Here is a 19193-nt window from a genome sequence, read left to right as displayed (position 1 = left end):
GGATCCTTGGGAGTATTTTGGATTGTGTTTCCCTTGAGGAGGCCTAGCCTATGACCAATCAATCCTACTGTAGTGTTGGTACAAACTCCCATAACAGACAAAAAACGAACTAAGGACTTGAGTTGGGGATGGGTCATTTGTATGATGATTAAAGCAGGGCTACTTTTGGCCATGAACAACACGTTGTTGAGAATGAAGTTCAGGATGACTGGAGCTCTTGGGCGGTAATGTCTAATAAATGTTAAATACATTTACTCAGTGAACAACTCTTAGTATTGCTGTTTTCTGTAGTCACCCTCTGTGCTGACTGTACTGAAATGACCTCTTTAACTAGGAACTTGGTGCTGTTTAGATTATTATTATATATATTTGTTCAACCTTTATTTAACTAGGTAAGTCAGTTAAGAACACATTCTTGTTTAGAATGACGGCCTCCACCGGCCAAACCCTAACCTAACCCGGACGACGCTGGGCCAATTGTGCGCCACCCTATGGGACTCCCGATCACGGCCGGTTGTGATACAGCCTGGATTTGAACCAGGGTGTCTATAGTGCCTTAGTCCGCTGCACCACTCTTAACGTTTCATTTCATTTTCCCAACTGTAATTCACTGTTATTGCAGGAGGAAAACAGACAAGCTGATGCAGTCTCATAGGGTAATGACAGACTGTGTTCTTATTGGGCCACACTATTTAGCCCACAACATTTAGCCCACACCATTTAGCCCACACCATTTAGCCCATGTCAATCCCAAATAACTCACTGAAGTACAGAACTACCAATGAGACACAGATGAGATGATGAGATACAGTTGAAAGTCCACAAGTACTTTTACAGAGCTTTATTTCAGATTTACTAGGCTGTTCAATAGCTACAGTCTTTTACTTTTTCATTACAGCCGTCTATTATCCAAAGCAAAGAGTAACCAAAAATAAAAACAAGCAAAAACAAAAGCCACATTGTTTCATGTGTCATTAAATATATTCATTTGTGATAAACATAATATATTAGTACGCATTACAGGACATTACACAGACTTTTGCAATGGACAAAGCTAAACAACATTTACAAGCCCAAGTATGAACACAAGCAACATTCAGATATATTTTTGTAGCAGATATCTCGTCATGACTGAGTACCATTCTCCAAATGTGTGGAAAACTGGTCTAACTTTACACACTGACAGCTTTGATCTGGTCTAACTTTACACACTGACAGCTTTGATATGTGAAGAACCAGAGATGGATGCACTGGCATAAGAACATTTGAAATGGATTGCAATAAAAATGTCCATACAAATATGTTTTTTTTAAAAGTGTGTGTGTATGTGTGTGAGCAGGTGTGCATCTGCTTGCATTTATGTGTGTTGTGCATTTCCCAAATATTTTTGGGACTGTTTATTACAGGTTGTAGATAAGCCTCTCTCTGCTGAAATACACTCCTGGGTATGCATAACTTGTAAACAAGAGAAATCTGCCTCTTTCTCATTCATTTGTCTACCCATTTATTAAGCCTATGGTATTTAAAACTGGTTAATAACACATGGACATACATCTAGTAAATGTGTAACAGAAAATAGTAACAAACTATACAGCTATATAACATTTAAACAGCCGGTCACCCCTTTTGCTGAGTACCAAGTAACGTCTTGAAAATGGAATGTCTGCAAGGTTTGAAGTGAGAATCAGATGCTGACACAGTGTGTTAATCACACAGCTTGACTCCTGTGATATTTCATCACCCCACAGGTTTTCTTTTACAACATCATGCTTGTATCTTTATACAGCATATACATACTGTACATACTGCCATCCACAATTTGGTTAGCTTAGTCAGCTAAGTAGTCAGCATGCATCTATTATTTTAACAAAACGTAGGTTCATTTTGATAGGTCTTATCAAACTACATGAGGTGATTCACTGTTGAAGACATCAGAATGCCCCCCCCCCATGATCAGTCCTTTACCAGCAGAAACAGGTCAATGCTCAGTGGGATGTTCAAGCAGTACTTTGTATTTTAACAAACGTGAACAGGATAGCAAACCAAATGCATCAATCAATGACACAGAGTCAGTGGACATTAGGTTCCAGGACCAAAGGCCAAAGGCAGCACATAATCAGTGAAATGTGTGGTCTCCGTTTGAACAATCATGAATGGACATACATTAGTTCTTTGATGATGTTTCTAAAACCATACAGTATGTTAGTTTGTATCCTGCAAGGTGCCATTAAACACTGAACATATCTTATATGTTCTGAATACTGTTGAATACTAAATGACTAAACATTAAGTGCATGGTCAACTCATCTATTTTAGTTCTTCTAGTTGAGAACAGAGTGCTGTCTAAATACAAAAATATTGTATAATTATATCATGCCTACTGGTACTTTTATTTTGCTTGAGGTCACAACCACACTGTCAGGATGGCAAGGAAATGTATCATTTAACAGACTCTTTCCCAATGCTAGTATCTGAGGAGCAACTTCTTCATGGTACTTTCATTTTGATTACATAGTTAGCAGTAATAATGAGGTAACAACCACATGAGGAGCTCTTAAAGAAGAAAGGTAACTGGCAATAGCTGGCTTGTTTTTGTTTCTGTTTTTTCTCTCCCATTTTTACAAGTATATTCCGAAACCACAGTAAAACCTAGTTTAAATGATCAATTTAACGTGTTAACACTCTTAGCAGTTTACACAGTTTATCTTGACAAGGCCTGGCAAGCAGGAGCCTCTCATTAAACATGAGAGAGATTCCCCTTAAGCCATGCCGTGCCACCTCAGCTTGCTAGAAAAAACTTTAAACAATATATATATATATGTATATATGTATATATATATATATATATATATATATATATATATATATATATATATATATTATTTTAACACAGAAATGTGATACAGTAGATTTTTTTCTGATGTTCTGTAGAAATGAACTGGAAATATAAAAATAACGGTATCATGAATAAAACAAAAAATAAGTAACTTATCTGAAATATTAGGTGCAAACTCTGCAATTCCACAATGAAACAAACCTTGAAGGACAAACAGAACAGCAACTGTAAAAAGAGCTCCTTCACACGAACGTTTCTAAAACTAATATTCTCTTTTTTCTTCCACTCAAAGCAGCAGCACTCAGTCACTTCCTCTCTCTCTCTCTCTGTTCACTTCACCTCTCCCTCTTTCCTCTCTCCCTCTGGTGTTTCCTCTTTCTTTCTCCTCCTCCTGTGTTCCTCAGACTCGAGGTGAGCCCCCTCTCTTTCTCTCTTCTCTGGCTCCTCTTAACACTTGCCCCTCTTGTCGCGCTGTTGGAACTTCCTCAGTCTCCGGCCCCACAGGTCCTTCCAGGGGATGAGCAGGCTGCCCTTGTCCGCCACCACGCCAGTCTGCCCGGGGGAGTCGTCATCCGTGCCCAGCAGCAGGTACTTCCTGCCAAGCTTGATCTTGGGGCACTTGCAGGCCACGTCCTTGGCACGCACCCACAGGAGCTGGTCACCGCGCCGGATGCGTTGTTCACCTTGCTTGTAGACGGAGATGATGTTCACGGTAAACTTCCACCACTCCCCTGCCTTGTCTCCTTTGAGGACGTGCACTTGGACAGCTGGATGACCAATGAGAAGAAGGAGTGAAGGGGGAATAAGAAAATGTCACAATAAAACAAGCAACTCTTGAGTATAAGAGATCCAGTTAAAAGTTAATGTACAGTAAAACATAGATCCACTTAATAACACACAAGGTAACTAAGCAGGGAATCAGCCTGTGGGTTTCTGTTCCTGGGGTCCAGACTGGCCTGGGGGTGAGCCCTCAGCTGTAAATGTCCTGTTTTACTATAGCTCCAATAACTGCTCCAATGTTTGAGTATGATTCAGGAATTGCTGACCCAGTGTGTGGATTGTTCCCCTGGTCCTTCCCCTCAGCCATGACCCCTGACCTCTCCTTGTTGTGTTGGCTAGCATGCTCCGTATTACAGCAACAGTTGCCATAGTGCTCCCCAGGGTAAAGACAATGGGTGCCCGCTAGAGTACATTTGAAAGAGCACCTCCCTGAGACTGGCTGTAATGTTTGACTGCTGTGGACGTATCCTTAGAAACGCTTTCCTTTCCTCAACTGACAAGCCTGGAGAAAAAGAAGTGGCTGGTATACTGGGTTCAACTCAGAAAGTCCAACAGTGAAAGTGCAGCATTCAACCTTTACTAAACAAATACCACATCTGCTTGAGGTAAAAGCTCTGAAGCAAAGCCATTCCTGTGCTTTTGATAGAATGGCCTTTCAGCTGTTAAGCAGGACGCTGCACATCTTAAGAACCCTGGGCTAGAGCAACCTGGACGTGGTAGCCATTGATCCTTTCTCCCAAGAATTTGACCCCTTAGAGCAGACAGAAATACAGCCCCCCCTCACAGCAGCTCCCCTGCATGGATTTCTCTGTCACATAAATCTACCATTACTTCATCACTCTGATTGCAAAAACGCCTCAGTCATTGCAACAAGGGGGAAACAACTGAACCCACTGGGGTAGGAGATAATCTGTGCTTGAGGTGAAGTGGTTTAGTTGGGAATGTGCTATTTACGATTGGACTAAAGTAGGGGGAAAATGAACCAACCTGAATAGTTTCCACTCACAATTGTTTGAATTGACCCAATTTGGGAAACAGTGTGTGGATGGTGTGAAATGTTTCAAACACACTAATAAATACACACACACAAATGCATACATGCACCCGCAGACACACAAGTGCACACATACACACACGCACTTGTGTGTGGACTAATGTTTAAAAAATATAGGTGGCTGAAAATAGCACAGGAAGTATTTTTTTCTCCTTGTCTCTCTCTCTGAATGCCAACGCTCTCTATTGCAAGCCGCATCGATTGTCCCCTATAACAGCCTGGAACGTTCTAAGAGAACAGGAAGGGAGGCCCTGCTAGTGTGAGCAAATTGTACACAATTTCAGAAGAAAGGAGGCCTGTTGGGCTGAGTAGAGCACGCTCTCACAGTCCTGCCATTCATTAACAATGTGTCTCTGGGCTGGAGCCTACTCCTTCATCCAAACACATAAAGGGTGTGTGGGGTGGTGGAGTGGGCCACTATTTATCTTCCCAGCCACAGAGAGGCTTCCAGAAGAATCGGGATGTGTTCCGACCTCATGAGCTATCCGGGTTCTGCTCCCAGAGCCCCATCCAAGAGCAGCGTGAGAATCCAGCAGAGATAGCCCTCTTCTCTCTGGGTCGCTCTTACTGACCGACTGGCTAACGAGCTCCCCGGGTGAATGGATCAGACTCAGCTCTCTGCTGTCTGACACCAATGCAGAACCCTCTGTCACTCTATGGGCCGCTCAGGAAATTGGTAGTTCTCTAAGCAGATAGTAAAATACTGTTATACTGGACTGAGATCCCAGCCCATGACGGGAGAAAAGTATGTAGTACTAATCATGGATGTTAGCTGGAAAGACCAAGCAGCTGAGTCCTCAAACCTCTGCACAATGCTTCAGTCCTGCTCCTCACCCAATGAAGTCCAAAGCGCCCATGGGACTGGTGTTGAGTTGAGCTCATGAATGGAGATCTAGGAAACTAAACTTCTGTTTTTCTGTTAGCAGACAATATGGTACATCAGTACTACTTGGACCATCTTAGCAGGGTAGCACAGAGGGAGGGAGGGAGAGGAAGAGGGAGAGAGAGGAAGAGGGAGAAAGAGAGGGGTTTAATAAACACAATGGCAGCCAAGCCTCCCGCTGGGTCCCCTCTCTGAGCAGTGTGCTGGGGCTTGACCCGCACACCGCCGACAAGGGGGCTCTAATCAAATTAGAGCGTGTTTAATTTCAATACTGAGGCCCCTGTCCCATCTGGTTATCAGCTGAGTGACTGATCTGGGCCCTGCTGCCCCCAGAGTGAGCTCACAGGGACCGCCGGGTGGCAGGGCTGTGTGACCCTTCCTTTCACCGCTGGCCCTGAACGTCTGCAAAAGCTCTTTGATTCATTGTCCTCCCCGCTGGAGGGGTGTCAGCCCAGAATATAACCCTTTGTGGCTGCCGTCGCCGTAGCTACGTCCGCGATGGAAAACAAAAATGAATAAACACAACATATTTCTTTCTCTCCGGGTGGCAATCCGTCAGCGTCGGCCTAATTTACCACCTGTTTGGGCCCTGTGGAATGCTCCGAGTCGGCAGAGTGCACCACTGTGTTTAAACAGGGGGCCTCTTCCCGTGACCCCGGGAGGCCCGCAGCGCCACTCACACAGGGGGGTCGTGGCCCCAAAGAACAGAGACACTGTGAACCCCACAAAGGCCCAGGGACAGCCCTGAGAAATGAATTAGATTGAGGCAGAGGAAAAGCCCCCTGAGGATTGGTCTCTTCATAAAGCCCCAGCTCAGCCAAAGGAGAATCATCTGCACTCAGCTGTTTTGATGAACTCTTGAAAAACCAAGCTTCTGCTTTTCATGAATCAGTCTTGTGATTTATAGATTTGTCCGTTCTATTCATGGATGACAAGCAAGATTAAATGAATGAAAATATGGATTCTGATGGCTGTTCAGTTTTCTGGTGAACTGAAATAAGGAGCTCACATTATTGTCTCTCTCTGTGTTGCACAATATTGATTGAGAAAAGAAGAACATTTGGCCATTTATGTATTGAAACTTTGTTAAAAGTCTCTGATGTGTCGCTCTGTTTGATTGATGAACTATGATTGATGATGAGGCTTTTTGGACATGTGACAGCTATGAAGGGGAACAGTGTGGCCAATGCAGCTGGATGTGTTTCATTAGAGGGAACACTGAACTAAGTATTAAAGGGATAGTTCGCCAAAATAAAAATAAATTACACAGTGGTTTCCTTACCCTGTAAGCAGTCTATGGACAAGGTATCACAGCAATCCATGCTTTGGTTTAGTTGACTTTAATGGGAATTGTGTCACAAATTGCTAAAACATTGTCATGTGAACAGTGAAAGTAGAAAACAGTGCCAGGGAAACTACATCAAAGCATGGACTGTCGTCATTCCTTATCAATAGACTGCTTACAGGGTAAGGAAACCAATATGTCATTTTGTAATATGGGTGAACTATCCCCAAACCCTGATTATAGCAGATACGGTCTTGTATGAACAAATCTATTCTATCAAGCAAAGGCTTAAAATTTGAACACCAACTTAATGGGTATAACTACAGAGGAATTGGTGACCAAAATATTCAATATAATATAGGCCTACTGTACAGTTAGGTCTCATGCCAGGAGTCTAAGAGATCTTGCATTGTCTTTAATAAAGGAAACTTATGTGGGTATTTGGCTATATGGAGTACGATCTGTTCTTAAATGCTGGCAGAGTGCTGGACGTGCCTCAGGGTTTGCTGCTGCTGCTGCTGCTGCTGCTGCGGTTGGGGAGATTTGTACGGTGGTTAGCAGACATGAATCTGCTGATAGGAGATCTGCACCATAATACTACTGTGATTAATGGAATGGAAAACCCTCCGAGGCGAGGGAATCACTCTCCATATGGAGATATGGAGGCTACACAGTGGGACAGCACAATGAAACACTGTATAGGAGGCCAATGATAGGATCCATGGACTGTCCCTAATAATACTACTGTCTCTCTACTGTCTCTCTTATTACCCCCCACCCGTCTCATTATTTTTTGTCTGTTTTTAGATCTAGTGGTGCTGATTCAGAATATAATGATACAAGTCCAGCATCATCCATCATCAAACGCAAATGTCCTTTTAGCTTCAAGTTACAGAAGTTATTTCATTTGTGAAACTGTTCTAAAATATCAAGCTATGTAAATACCTGTATTTGGCTTGAACATGAATGTTTTCATATTACTCACTTTGATATCTACAGTGATTGGCACATTTGATCAGAAGTATTTCAGATGCAGATGAACTCCTGTGGAGTCATTGATGACAGAGTATATTTGTTGTGTGATTTGGCTAATTTGATTCATACGGGGCTTGCTGACAATTCCTAAAGGCCAACTCCGAGCCAAAGCCTCATGCTCCCAGGGTGCACCAGCCTTTCACCATGGAGCAATAAAACTGGACCCCACTGAGGCTGGCGGCTGAGAGCAGGGATTGCCCGAGACCATGGACAGGGGCCAGGGTGAGCAGATCCACAGGGCTTAGAGGGAGGTGGAAGGGGAGAGGAAATTGTCCGTTAGCTGTAATTGAGAGGGACTGTGAGAGGACGCAGTGGGAGCTTGTTCTGCGGCCCTCTGAAGCTCAGAGGCCTCTCTTTATGAGGTACAACTCCCCTAAGACACACTCTCACACACACACACATCCGTCAAGGTGGGACAACAAATCCAAATCGTTCCAGCTAAACCCTGGCAGAGCGGAGCTTTGCAGCTCTCCAAACCAACAGGGGGGCTGGCTCGTGCCACAACCTATCTCTGAAGACAGTTTCAGCTGGAGTGGAGGAACTGATATGAGCTCAAGATGTAGAGGGAAGAGTTGAATATTCCCTTTGTTTCTCTGCCCAGACACTGATGCCACTGATCTCTATCTTTGGTGATAAAAGAAGAGGCCCTGCGGTGAGGATGCCCCCCAGCAAACACTCTTCTCTCTGTCCAGCTCCCCCCACCTCCAGTGAATCTCACATAGTAATGAGTGTATGTCAGTGCAGGGATGTTAGGATGTGTGAGACATAGGTTTTGTGTGTCTAGCTTACAGATGATAGATAATAATATGTATATGTTTTCCATGCTAACTAATCAAAGTGTAAGTAGACTGGATTTACTTATTTTATTTTTATTTAACCTTTATTTAACCAGGTAGGCTAGTTGAGAACAAGTTCTCATTTGCAACTGCGACCTGGCCAAGATGAAGCATAGCAGTTCGACACATACAACAACACAGAGTTACACATGGAATAAACAAACATACAGTCAATAATACAGTAGGAAAAAAAGGAAAACAAAAAGTCTATATACAATATGAGCAAATGAGGTAAGATAAGGGAGGTAAAAGCAATAAATAGGCCATGGTGGCGAAGTAAATACAATATAGCAATTAACTACTGGAATGGTAGATGAAGACACATCTGGATACATCTGTTAATGTGCTTTACACCATCATTGCCCAAACACAGTCGAAAGCTGTCTGGTTTTGTAACACAACCTTCAAGAAATATATAGATTTTTAAAATTCCATCATGTCTTATTTCCCAGAAAACAGCACTCCTCAGTCTAATACTGGCTGGCCTGTCCATCAGCGGGATCCCCTGGGCTCAGTTCCGAGACCATTTCCCTTTGATGCAATGACTCTAATCCTGGGAGCGTGAATAAGCCGCAGAGAGGGGCTTGGGAGTGGACATGCCTGTGATTAATAAATACATCTGACCCTCGACCGCTGGCCGACGACTGGGCATATAATTCCTGCACAGTGGACTCACCATAGTCTTTCTTGCAGTACTTCTTCATGTTGATCTTCAGCTTGCCCTTGGATGCCTTGCAGTGAGAATCACAGTCTGTGGAAGCGAGTGACAAAATGGGTGGATTAGGTTCCAGCACAGCCAACATTTCACAAACATCTAGATTTGAATTATTCTCTCTCTCCCATGGTTTATGGACTGACCTCAATTATGTTATCTAATAAAAGCCTTTTAGGTACATACAAGGGTCTACACTCTACCCCCACTGTAAGGCATTGAAAGCTTACATCTATTGCCAGGCCATTGTAGTGTACTTATGGTATACTGTCTCATGTTATGCTGTTATGGTGTCCTTGTGGAGCTGGTGGAGGCTTAAGGCTTCCGCATGCTTCGGTTCGGCTGGCACCTAGTAGGCGAACCGAACGAGTGTGCTCACATACTCCCTTGTAAGACCTTCTCTTGAAAAATGAGAAAAAGCGGCAATAGTACTGTTTGTCCATCTTGAGACGCCGTAGCCAGTATCCACTTCCTCAAAATAGTTTGAATAAATCTAAGATAACTCAAGAAATCTGTCATTCATTTTGACGTTTTTGCAGAGAAGATCTGAGTCACACAATTTTACATCTAACTAAGATGTTTCGTTTAGTATTTCTCAAGTGAACAAAATGTGCATGAAAATTAGTCATCTATCGTTTGATGAATCCCTATTGTTGACCAAAGACCGAAGAAGGGGCGTAGACTTCGGCTACCGAACTTGCAATAGCCTCGAGAAAAAATGTGGTGTGAACGAATAGCCGGAATAAAAACCTTGCCGAAGACCAAAACAAACAAAAACATCACAAAATGTCATAATACATTGAGTGCACAAAAACTGATTGGAATTGGATTTAACAGGTGACATCAATAAGGGATCATAGCTTTCACCTGGATTCAACTGGTCAGCCTATGGTTTTGTACACTATATACTCACAAACTGTTTGGAGCAGTTTAGGATGCCTTTACACATATCCTATTGTCAGCTCACTCCCACTCTCTTCCTCCAACCTCTCCACACAGAATCTCTAGTCTGTCAGAGTCCTGGCATCCATTGTGTCAGCACTCAGGGTTGGGAGGGTCACTCACAAAAGGAGGTCACTGAGGGAAATTAGCTAGTAGCCTAACAAAAATTAGCAGGGGCCTAAACAGTACCCAACCCACTTGAGGCAAGAAAGAGAATACTCTCACGTTGGCCGGGGCCAATCTCTCTGTGGCCGATCTCTCTGTGGCCTCTGAGAGGAGCCTGTTACAAACCAGTGGCCAGAAAGAGCTCATAGTTATGATGAATTGCTTTCGGGTCTGGTGCTCTCCCTTTGACACCAGGCTGTGTTGACCTGGGCTCGCAGGCGTGCCAAGAGGCTTTATCGATGTCCGCCGACCGTCGTGTTGTCAGGGTGCCAGGCACCTTTTGTAATGGGGGAGATGGGTCTGGGACAAGAGGCCAAACTGAAAATGGAAATGGTTTGTTCCCACTTTTCCACTGACTGACACAAATTGGAACCAGAACATCTCCTGGTTTTGCTCCCCCTCCCAGTGTAATAAGCCCCATGCTCTTTTATGGGGGGGCTGGTCGGCCAGGGGGAAAGGGGGAGCAGTTAGGAGAGAGGGGACCTTTCAGCTTGCCTGAATATGGACAAACTTCATTATTTCTTCCAGCCCTCTGTCCAGTCCTCCCCTTTCTTTCCCTTTATACTCTGTGTGAATGAGGTTGCCCGGGTAACAGCGGAGCGAGAAAAAAACGCACTCCCCCCAAAAAGGCGGATTGGGGCGGAGGCAGGGGGATGGGGAGAAAGTGCATGTATGTGGAGAAAACATTTCTAGTGAAACGCCTGGCAGCTTTCGGGGGGGTGTAGAAATGAAAAAGTGAAGGGAAATCCCAAAGTAAAATAATGCATATCGACCACGCCTGATTTCCATTTAAATGTGGCTAGGGCGGGGGGAGGGGGGGGGCATTTGTCTCCCCCTGTTCCCTGGAGGCCTTCATCGTACCTCCCTTTGATAGCTGGCATTGCCCATTAGCCCAGCAGCACAATCCCAGGACTGGCCATCACACCCATAGCTCTCATTAAGGCCCCGGCCCCCGCTGGGAGGACAAACGTCCCCTTTGTGTGGTCTCTCTAGCGGGGCCACCGCCATTCTCCAGGGTCCCTGGGGACCACACCACTCTTAATTTGGAGGGTGGTGTCTGTGTGGGGTTCCTGACAAGACTCCAAACCCCATTGCAGCTGGTCGCCAACATATGTAGCAGGTTGGCCATTAAGCTCAGTGAAATATGTGGAGCCACACTGTTAGTCCCATGTTAATTATCAAAAGTGACAGAACCTATATGTTTTAGATGCATGGCAATTTAAAGGAATACTTCGGGATTTGGGCAAGGAGGCCCTTTTTCTACTTCCCCAGCGTCAAATGATGTCTCTGTGTCCAGTAAGAAGGAAGTTAGAGGCAGTTTTGCGAGCCATTGCTAACTAGCATTAGAGCAATGACTGTCAGTCTATGGGAATCTGCTGGCATGCTAGTATCCACTTAAGTAGAAGTTGGACCAAAAACAAGTTGGCTTAGGCAACAGGTTTTAGAGACCAATATTTTGCTCCAGGCCTCTCCTTTTCTCCTCATACGCATATGCCAGGGGATCTACCCCACAAGCTTGGACTGAGCAGTGACTGAAAGTATGAGCTAAATGTTACAGTGGTATGTCACTTCAAGTCAGTGTTGCACTATAGCAAGCAGACTCAGAGCTGTGCATTTCAACAATAGGGCTGTAAATAAGTTAGCAAGGGAAGGGATCCCTCTCAGCGCAGCGAGAGATGATTGGAAAACAAACTGGTGCAAATGAGGCATGCAATCAGATTATGGGCTGGAGGCTGAGTGGGAATACAGAATGGGAGGCTGAGGGGAGAGAGCTGACCAAAAACCTGGATTTAACATCTCCTGACACAGAGACATCCACTTAAATACTGCAATTATGGAAGGTGAACCTTAAAATACTATAATTATGAAGGTGGCCCTTAAAAAACTACAATTATGAAGGTGGCCCTTAAAATACTACAATTATGAAGGTGACCCTTAAAATACTACAATTATGAAGGTGACCCTTAAAATACTACAATTATGAAGGTGGCCCTTAAAATACTACAATTATGAAGGTGACCCTTAAAATACTACAATTATGAAGGTGGCCCTTAAAATACTACAATTATGAAGGTGGCCCTTAAAATACTACAATTATGAAGGTGGCCCTTAAAATACTACAATTATGAAGGTGACCCTTAAAATACTACAATTATGAAGGTGGCCCTTAAAATACTACAATTATGAAGGTGGCCCTTAAAATACTACAATTATGAAGGTGGCCCTTAAAATACTACAATTATGAAGGTGGCCCTTAAAATACTACAATTATGAAGGTGACCCTTAAAATACTACAATTATGAAGGTGACCCTTAAAATACTACAATTATGAAGGTGGCCCTTAAAATACTACAATTATGAAGGTGGCCTTGAACCCAAATAATATGTAGAAATAGAAAAACATAAAAAATAGAAACTGTGGAATGATATGAATTGTGCTCGTACTAAAATACAATACATTTGTTATGCTATGCTTTAATAATTGCCATACCCTGTGGATACCACATGGCTCAGCAGTGTCACAAACTCACCTAAGGGCTCTTCAGAGCTGGTATAGGTGGAGGTGGGCGATGCAACTGGAATCTCTGTAACAGAGAAAGCAATGCACAAACATAATGACATTTCACATCACTACACAGTTTGACAGCTTCATATGTGGAAAAGAGAGCAAAGTTGTTAGAACGTCTTAGTTCAATTTCCTGCTCACCTTCCTTGGGGCTTAAATGAACCTCAGAGCATTGGTGATATACTCTCAGGTATGCCTTAATAGGTTGTCATGTTATTGATTGATGATTAGGACACAGAGATTGTACTTGGAATACACATTAATAGCCAGTTTCCCATTTGAGTTTCACTCTCTTGTATTCGTGACATGCTGTATTGTAAGGTACAAAGAGCCAGGGCCCCTGGCCTTGTTAAATTTGAAGTTGTCAGGAAGTTTGATATTACAAAGGTGTAATATTAAGCTATTAAACCTAAAACATATTAGCTCGAAAATATACGAGAAACCAAATATTTTTAGCTCAATTTTCAAGACCCCCATTTCCTCCATCTTTTTACACAACATTTGTTACTTTCCAAACGAAATGAAGGAAATCCTATTCCAGTGGGTTCACAGATTGATTTTATCGCTGTGGATCCTGGCCAAGCACACTGATTCCTTTTCCACAATGGCTTTGTTGAATTTCCAAATACAACTTTATCGGAAATGTCACCAATTGAAACTGTATAAATGGTGGCCAATTGTAAATGTCTATGTGTCCCAGCCATCCGAGGTATCTTATCTGGTCATGCCAGCTGTGTTGGCGGTGCTAGCCACCCATTAGCCCATCTTGTGTATGAGGTGTCGTTTATCGCCGAGACGCTGGAATCTGTGGGCTGCTGATACTGCCAATAAACATATCAGTCATCATTACCCTGGACTGGCTGGGTGGATTTACAGGGAGATGGGCTGTTAACGGTGCTGCGACTCACAAGGCCATGTTAGCTTAGACATTATGCCCTGTTTACTTAAGCTCTGGTCTAACTGTAAAATATCCATCCAAAGAAATAAAGGAACAGGGGGATATAACCAGGCCATGAATTCCTACATAACAAGCATGGGGTTTTGGTGCGATAGAGTACTTGTCAGCGACTACTCCTATTGATGGGGCCAGTGTTGTTACTAGCTGGGCTATGGTTGGGCAGACTTGTGTGGTCTGTCTGAGGACATTTCTCTTAGTACTGAGGCAAGTCATACTTATGCAGGGGGCGATAGGAGAGCGGCTCTGCTGGTAGCCCTTGGCACAGCGGTTGCAGGTGATGCCGGTCACGCCGTCCTTGCAGGGACACTGGCCGGTGGTTTGGTTGCAGGTCTTGCCGGCTGCGCCAACTGGATGACAATCACACGCTGTCAGGAGGAAAGAGCAGGAGAAAACTGAGATGAGATGACATCAACAAAATGTAGATGAAATCTGTTAGGTCTTCACTAGTATTGGTTTAAAACCAATTAGGCATAAGGCATCCTTTTCAATTCACTCTGCCTCTCGTTCCTCCAATGTTGACTCTCTGAACTTCAAAGTAAGCTTTGAACAAGCTTAAAGTGACTCACAGACCACCACAGATGGGGACTGGGACCTCAAACAAGTTACAATTACTCCCTTTTTCCTTAACGATTGTAGGCCTTGCCATCAGGCATGAGTATTGAGGAACAGTATATTACATTATCAAATAATATCACATTTACAATTCACTGCACAGTTCCTCTGCCTGGTCTGTTAGCACTTTGAGACTGCACCAGTGTGTGTGTGTGTGTGTGAGCCGTGTGTGTGTGTGTGTGAGCCGTGTGTGTGTGTGTGAGCCGTGTGTGTGTGTGTGTGTGAGCCGTGTCTGTGTGTGTGTGTGTGTGTGAGTGTGTGTGTGTGTGTGTGTGTGTGTGAGCCGTGTGTGACCAGTCTTTCTTTTTTCTCTGTGGAGGGTTGTGATCCACGGCGGGCAGAGCAGAGCCTGTGCTCCTCTCAGATTGAGTTTACAATCTAAAGCTTTTTGGCAAAGAGCTCCTCGCAAATATATCCTGAATAATGTTCCCCATTAATGGGAGAGTGGAACACACTTCAAAGCCGTCTGTTTAAGTTGTTAGTCGGAAAGATCGCACATTAAATGTGAGAATTTAGTTTTGTGCATGTGCTCTGCCAAACGTTTACCATAAAGCCTGTGTTTGAAGTGGAAGCCCAGCTCTCTCCATTAGAGTTGTATGAGTTTTATGTAGCTGAAGAGTCATTTGAAAATAGCTTTAAGTGGTCCAACCAACAGAGGCTGGAGTTGAGTATTATTAGCTGGGATTCAACGGGTTTCATCAATATTAGAAGTCACTTGTTAAATAAAAAAACTAAAACTTTTCTGTCCTCTTTCTACTCAATTTGCAGTATAAGTACATTTTGTCAAGTTTGTTTGACACATTTTATTGAGGTATAATAAAATCAGCATACAATAATCCTGCCAAAAAAAACAAGAAATGAATGAAAAGTCATGTTTCTAATCAAGTCCTCCATCTTTCCCAGCCAGAATGTTATTGTGGTTCGTACGTCAGGAATACAATAAATATGCCCATTGATTTAGAGACAGGATTCTAAACTGTACGGTATATGGACTGAAACTGTAGGCTTGCTCTTGCTTTCTGTTGATTTCATGGGCATTATCTTCTAAAACATTTCCAAATGACTTTTTAATGCAGGGTGGAACCAACAACAACAAAAAAACAAAAACATGAGGTCACTCTTGTCCCTCCCGATGGCATGTGGGTAACATCCATGTGTATTCTAAAGATGTGTGTCTATTTCTTAAGGGGTTTTAAGGGATTGTATTTGAAAGCCACAGTAAAATAACTGTTGTTTTTGTATTTCTTTATATTACTTCTAGAGATGCCACTAACCACAAATCACAATAGAGATGCACCACTGCGTCTCCACTCAATCCGTCCGCCACCATCTAGTCCTCTTCCTCTGAGCTCACACCACTGCATTGTGCTCTTAATGTTCTGAGTGCTACACTGGGAACTCACTGGAAACGTTCATTCATTTCCCTGTGCGTGTGTGTAGCTCCCTGCGGTGTGGAGGTAAAGAGTTGCTGAGTGGTTGAGGGGGAGTGTAATTCAGTGGACCGTGTGGCTGCTCCACTGCTGTGGGCTCCCTGGGCCTGGTGAACGGCTTATACGGCGGAGTGGATGAGAGGACTGGGAATAAAACAAACCGTTAGAGCTGGGGGCCGCCGGGGGCCGCGCTGCGCTCCGAGACCCGTGTTTACACTGCGCTTGATGAGGGATGAAGTCGTTAATCTGGGAAATAAAACATGAGGCATTCCACAACGCCGGTGTTTCGGCCTTTATGGCGGAGGGGTCTATTCTGTAACCTCCACCTTTCAGAGAGTGGTGATCCTCCATTTTGGGGGTTCAGGTTGGAGAATGAAAGCAGACTTCCTCCTGGCTGTGTTGGCACAGCATTGTGTTTCCTGTCCAAAAACAGCAGAGCGAGATGGTTGGCTGAGTTGAACAATAAATACCATGGGCCCTAACTGATGTCACAAAGCGCTGAGTTTGTCACCTGAGGAGAGCACAGCAATCAGGCTGTTTGGGTTTGATCCCAGAGTATGGAACAGAGTAAATGTTGGGACAGAGCTGGAAGCCTTCAGGTTACTGATACAGCCCTCTAGAAAGCCTAAGACAGGTTGCTGTATGTGGTTAGCTCATTAGGGAAGGAGAGAACCTCTGTAACACTAACTTGCCCATAGCTTCCTCCTCTGCCCGCCCCTGACTGCATGCATTAGGGAAGGAGAGAACCTCTGTAACACAAACCTGCCCATAGCTTCCTCCTCTGCCCGCCCCTGACTGCATGCATTAGGGAAGGAGAGAACCTCTGTAACACTAACCTGCCCATAGCTTCCTCCTCTGCCCGCCCCTGACTGCATGCATTAGGGAAGGAGAGAACCTCTGTAACACTAACCTGCCCATAGCTTCCTCCTCTGCCCGCCCCTGACTGCATGCATTAGGGAAGGAGAGAACCTCTGTAACACTAACCTGCCCATAGCTTCCTCCTCTGCCCGCCCCTGACTGCATGCATTAGGGAAGGAGAGAACCTCTGTAACACTAACCTGCCCATAGCTTCCTCCTCTGCCCGCCCCTGACTGCATGCATTAGGGAAGGAGAGAACCTCTGTAACACTAACCTGCCCATAGCTTCCTCCTCTGCCCGCCCCTGACTGCATCCCAAATATAGACCTAAAAATGTTTGGACTGGCAGCATGCAGTGAAACAATGATGCTCCCAACCATTAGTCACTTTCAAGAAGTGCAAAAGATCCATGAAATGTGTTAAGAACAACAGCACAACATGAACTACATTTGCCCTGAACTCCAATTCGGTGTGAACTCTGACTGCCACCACTGTGAAATGACCCCAAAACAGTCTGAGTAAGTGGCTGACTTTTATATATGATGGTGGACTGTGTTGATACTTTCACTCCGTGAGACTTGGAATAGTCAGTATGAGTTAAGAGTGAAGGTCCCTTGTGGTCTGCAGTAGGAAATGTAATATGTTGCAGTTCCTGTGACTAATTAGTGGTGGACCAGGCTGAAGGGCACTGGAGAATAGGTACTCTGAGAACCCGCTCTGAGCCAATAGGAATGCAGCCACGGCTGTGGTTGGAGACCACAATATGCGGGTCTGCACAGAGTCACTCACTTGTCACTGAAGCGCAAGCTGGGTCCCAGTGTAATACAGCACATTGAGATGTTGTAATCGGACCGGAAAACAAAACAAACAATATTCTGTCTTTCATACAAGGAGGATATTACACTCTTAGGAAAAAGGTGCTACTGTATCTAGAACATGAAACGATTTTTCGGCTGTCCCCATAGGAGAACCCTTTGAAGAACGCTTTTTGGTTCCAGGTAGAACCCTTTTGGTTCCAGGTAGAACCCTTTCCACAGAGGGTTCTACCTGTAACCAAAAATGGTTCACCTATTGGGACAGCCAAATAACTTTTTTTTCCTAAGAGTGTAGGATATTGTTGTATTATATCTCTTTGGAAAGACTAGTCATCCAGTTCAGGGTAATGTGGGATGTTGGTGGATCTGATGCTGAGGTGAAATGGTTGGCTGGTTCAAAGAGACTGTTTGAATCAACTCCTGCACTCCTGAATTCCATGGCAGACCTCACTTCTATTGTTAGCCACTCGTCTTGTTTCCCAGAGAAATCCTCTGAGTTCTCCACCTCCCCAGTTACAATTCACAGAAATGTAGGGCGATTCATTATAGCTCTCCAAGTTAAGCAAATAAAGTCTAATAAAATGTGGTCACTAGGGACCGAGTGTTGGGATCCTCCCCTGCTTTAGTGATAAAGGTACTTCAACTACATTGTTTCAAAGGCTCTGTCCACAGAAATGCTGTTATTACTGTAACTTGTAACCTCTATTTGAGAGAGATAACTTAAGACGTGGACAAGAAACAGAGGTAGAAGTTAAAGCATTTGAGGTAAATGCGCAAAATATGCTTTTTATTAATCCACTCACTCAAACATGCCTCAGCTTGTGCTGGTGTTTGTGTGATTGCATGTGTGTCTGTGTGTGCGTGCACGTGTGTGTGTGTGCATGTGTGTGTGTGTGGACACGTGTGTGTGCTCATGTAAGTGTGTGTGAGTGACAGGGGCTTGTTTGCTCAGTGCCTCAGCCTGGCTTCTCTCCCCACGGTGCAGGGAGACAGAGGGAGTGAAGCTTTTCTCTCCTCACACACTAATCCTGAACAGCATGGACTCAAACCTGGCTTAGGTGCTCACACCTGTGAGTGTGTGTGTGTGTGTGTGTGGGGATGGGGGATGATAGCGAGATCTGTTTCCACTCAACTATACAGCGGATCAGCTCACACATTGTTTTGCTTGTGTTGTCATGGAAATCCCACTAGACTCCAAATACCAGAGTCACACAGGTCAGCAACACTCACACTGGCACAGGTGGGAGCTTTTGTCTTTACAACTATCTTTCACCTGTCTCACATAATAATAAATAGTAGTGAAGTAGTGGAAAGTAATACGCAATAAAGTTATCAAAAGATTGTTGGAAGACTTGTTTCGTGCTGATCATTTGTTGAATTTGTAGACATGATGGCAGAACAATTCAACTTGTTTTCAAACAACATAC

At 44.1% G+C, this 19193-nt stretch overlaps 1 protein-coding gene across 1 annotated transcript in view; it reads right to left on the bottom strand.

Moving 5' to 3' along the window:
- Window positions 1-826: 826 nt before the first annotated feature.
- Window positions 827-19193, bottom strand: part of ntn1b (netrin 1b) — an 87656-nt gene continuing 69289 nt past the window's right edge. The window contains 4 exon segments of the mRNA XM_065006615.1: window positions 827-3603; window positions 9386-9460; window positions 13060-13113; window positions 14268-14417. Coding sequence (XP_064862687.1) covers window positions 3284-3603; window positions 9386-9460; window positions 13060-13113; window positions 14268-14417 — 599 coding nt within the window. The 3' untranslated portion in view covers window positions 827-3283.

The sequence above is a fragment of the Oncorhynchus nerka genome, linkage group LG21 (genome assembly GCF_034236695.1).
Source record: "Oncorhynchus nerka isolate Pitt River linkage group LG21, Oner_Uvic_2.0, whole genome shotgun sequence".
Lineage (NCBI taxonomy): Eukaryota > Metazoa > Chordata > Actinopteri > Salmoniformes > Salmonidae > Oncorhynchus > Oncorhynchus nerka.
This window is presented reverse-complemented; position numbering and strand designations above follow the sequence as displayed.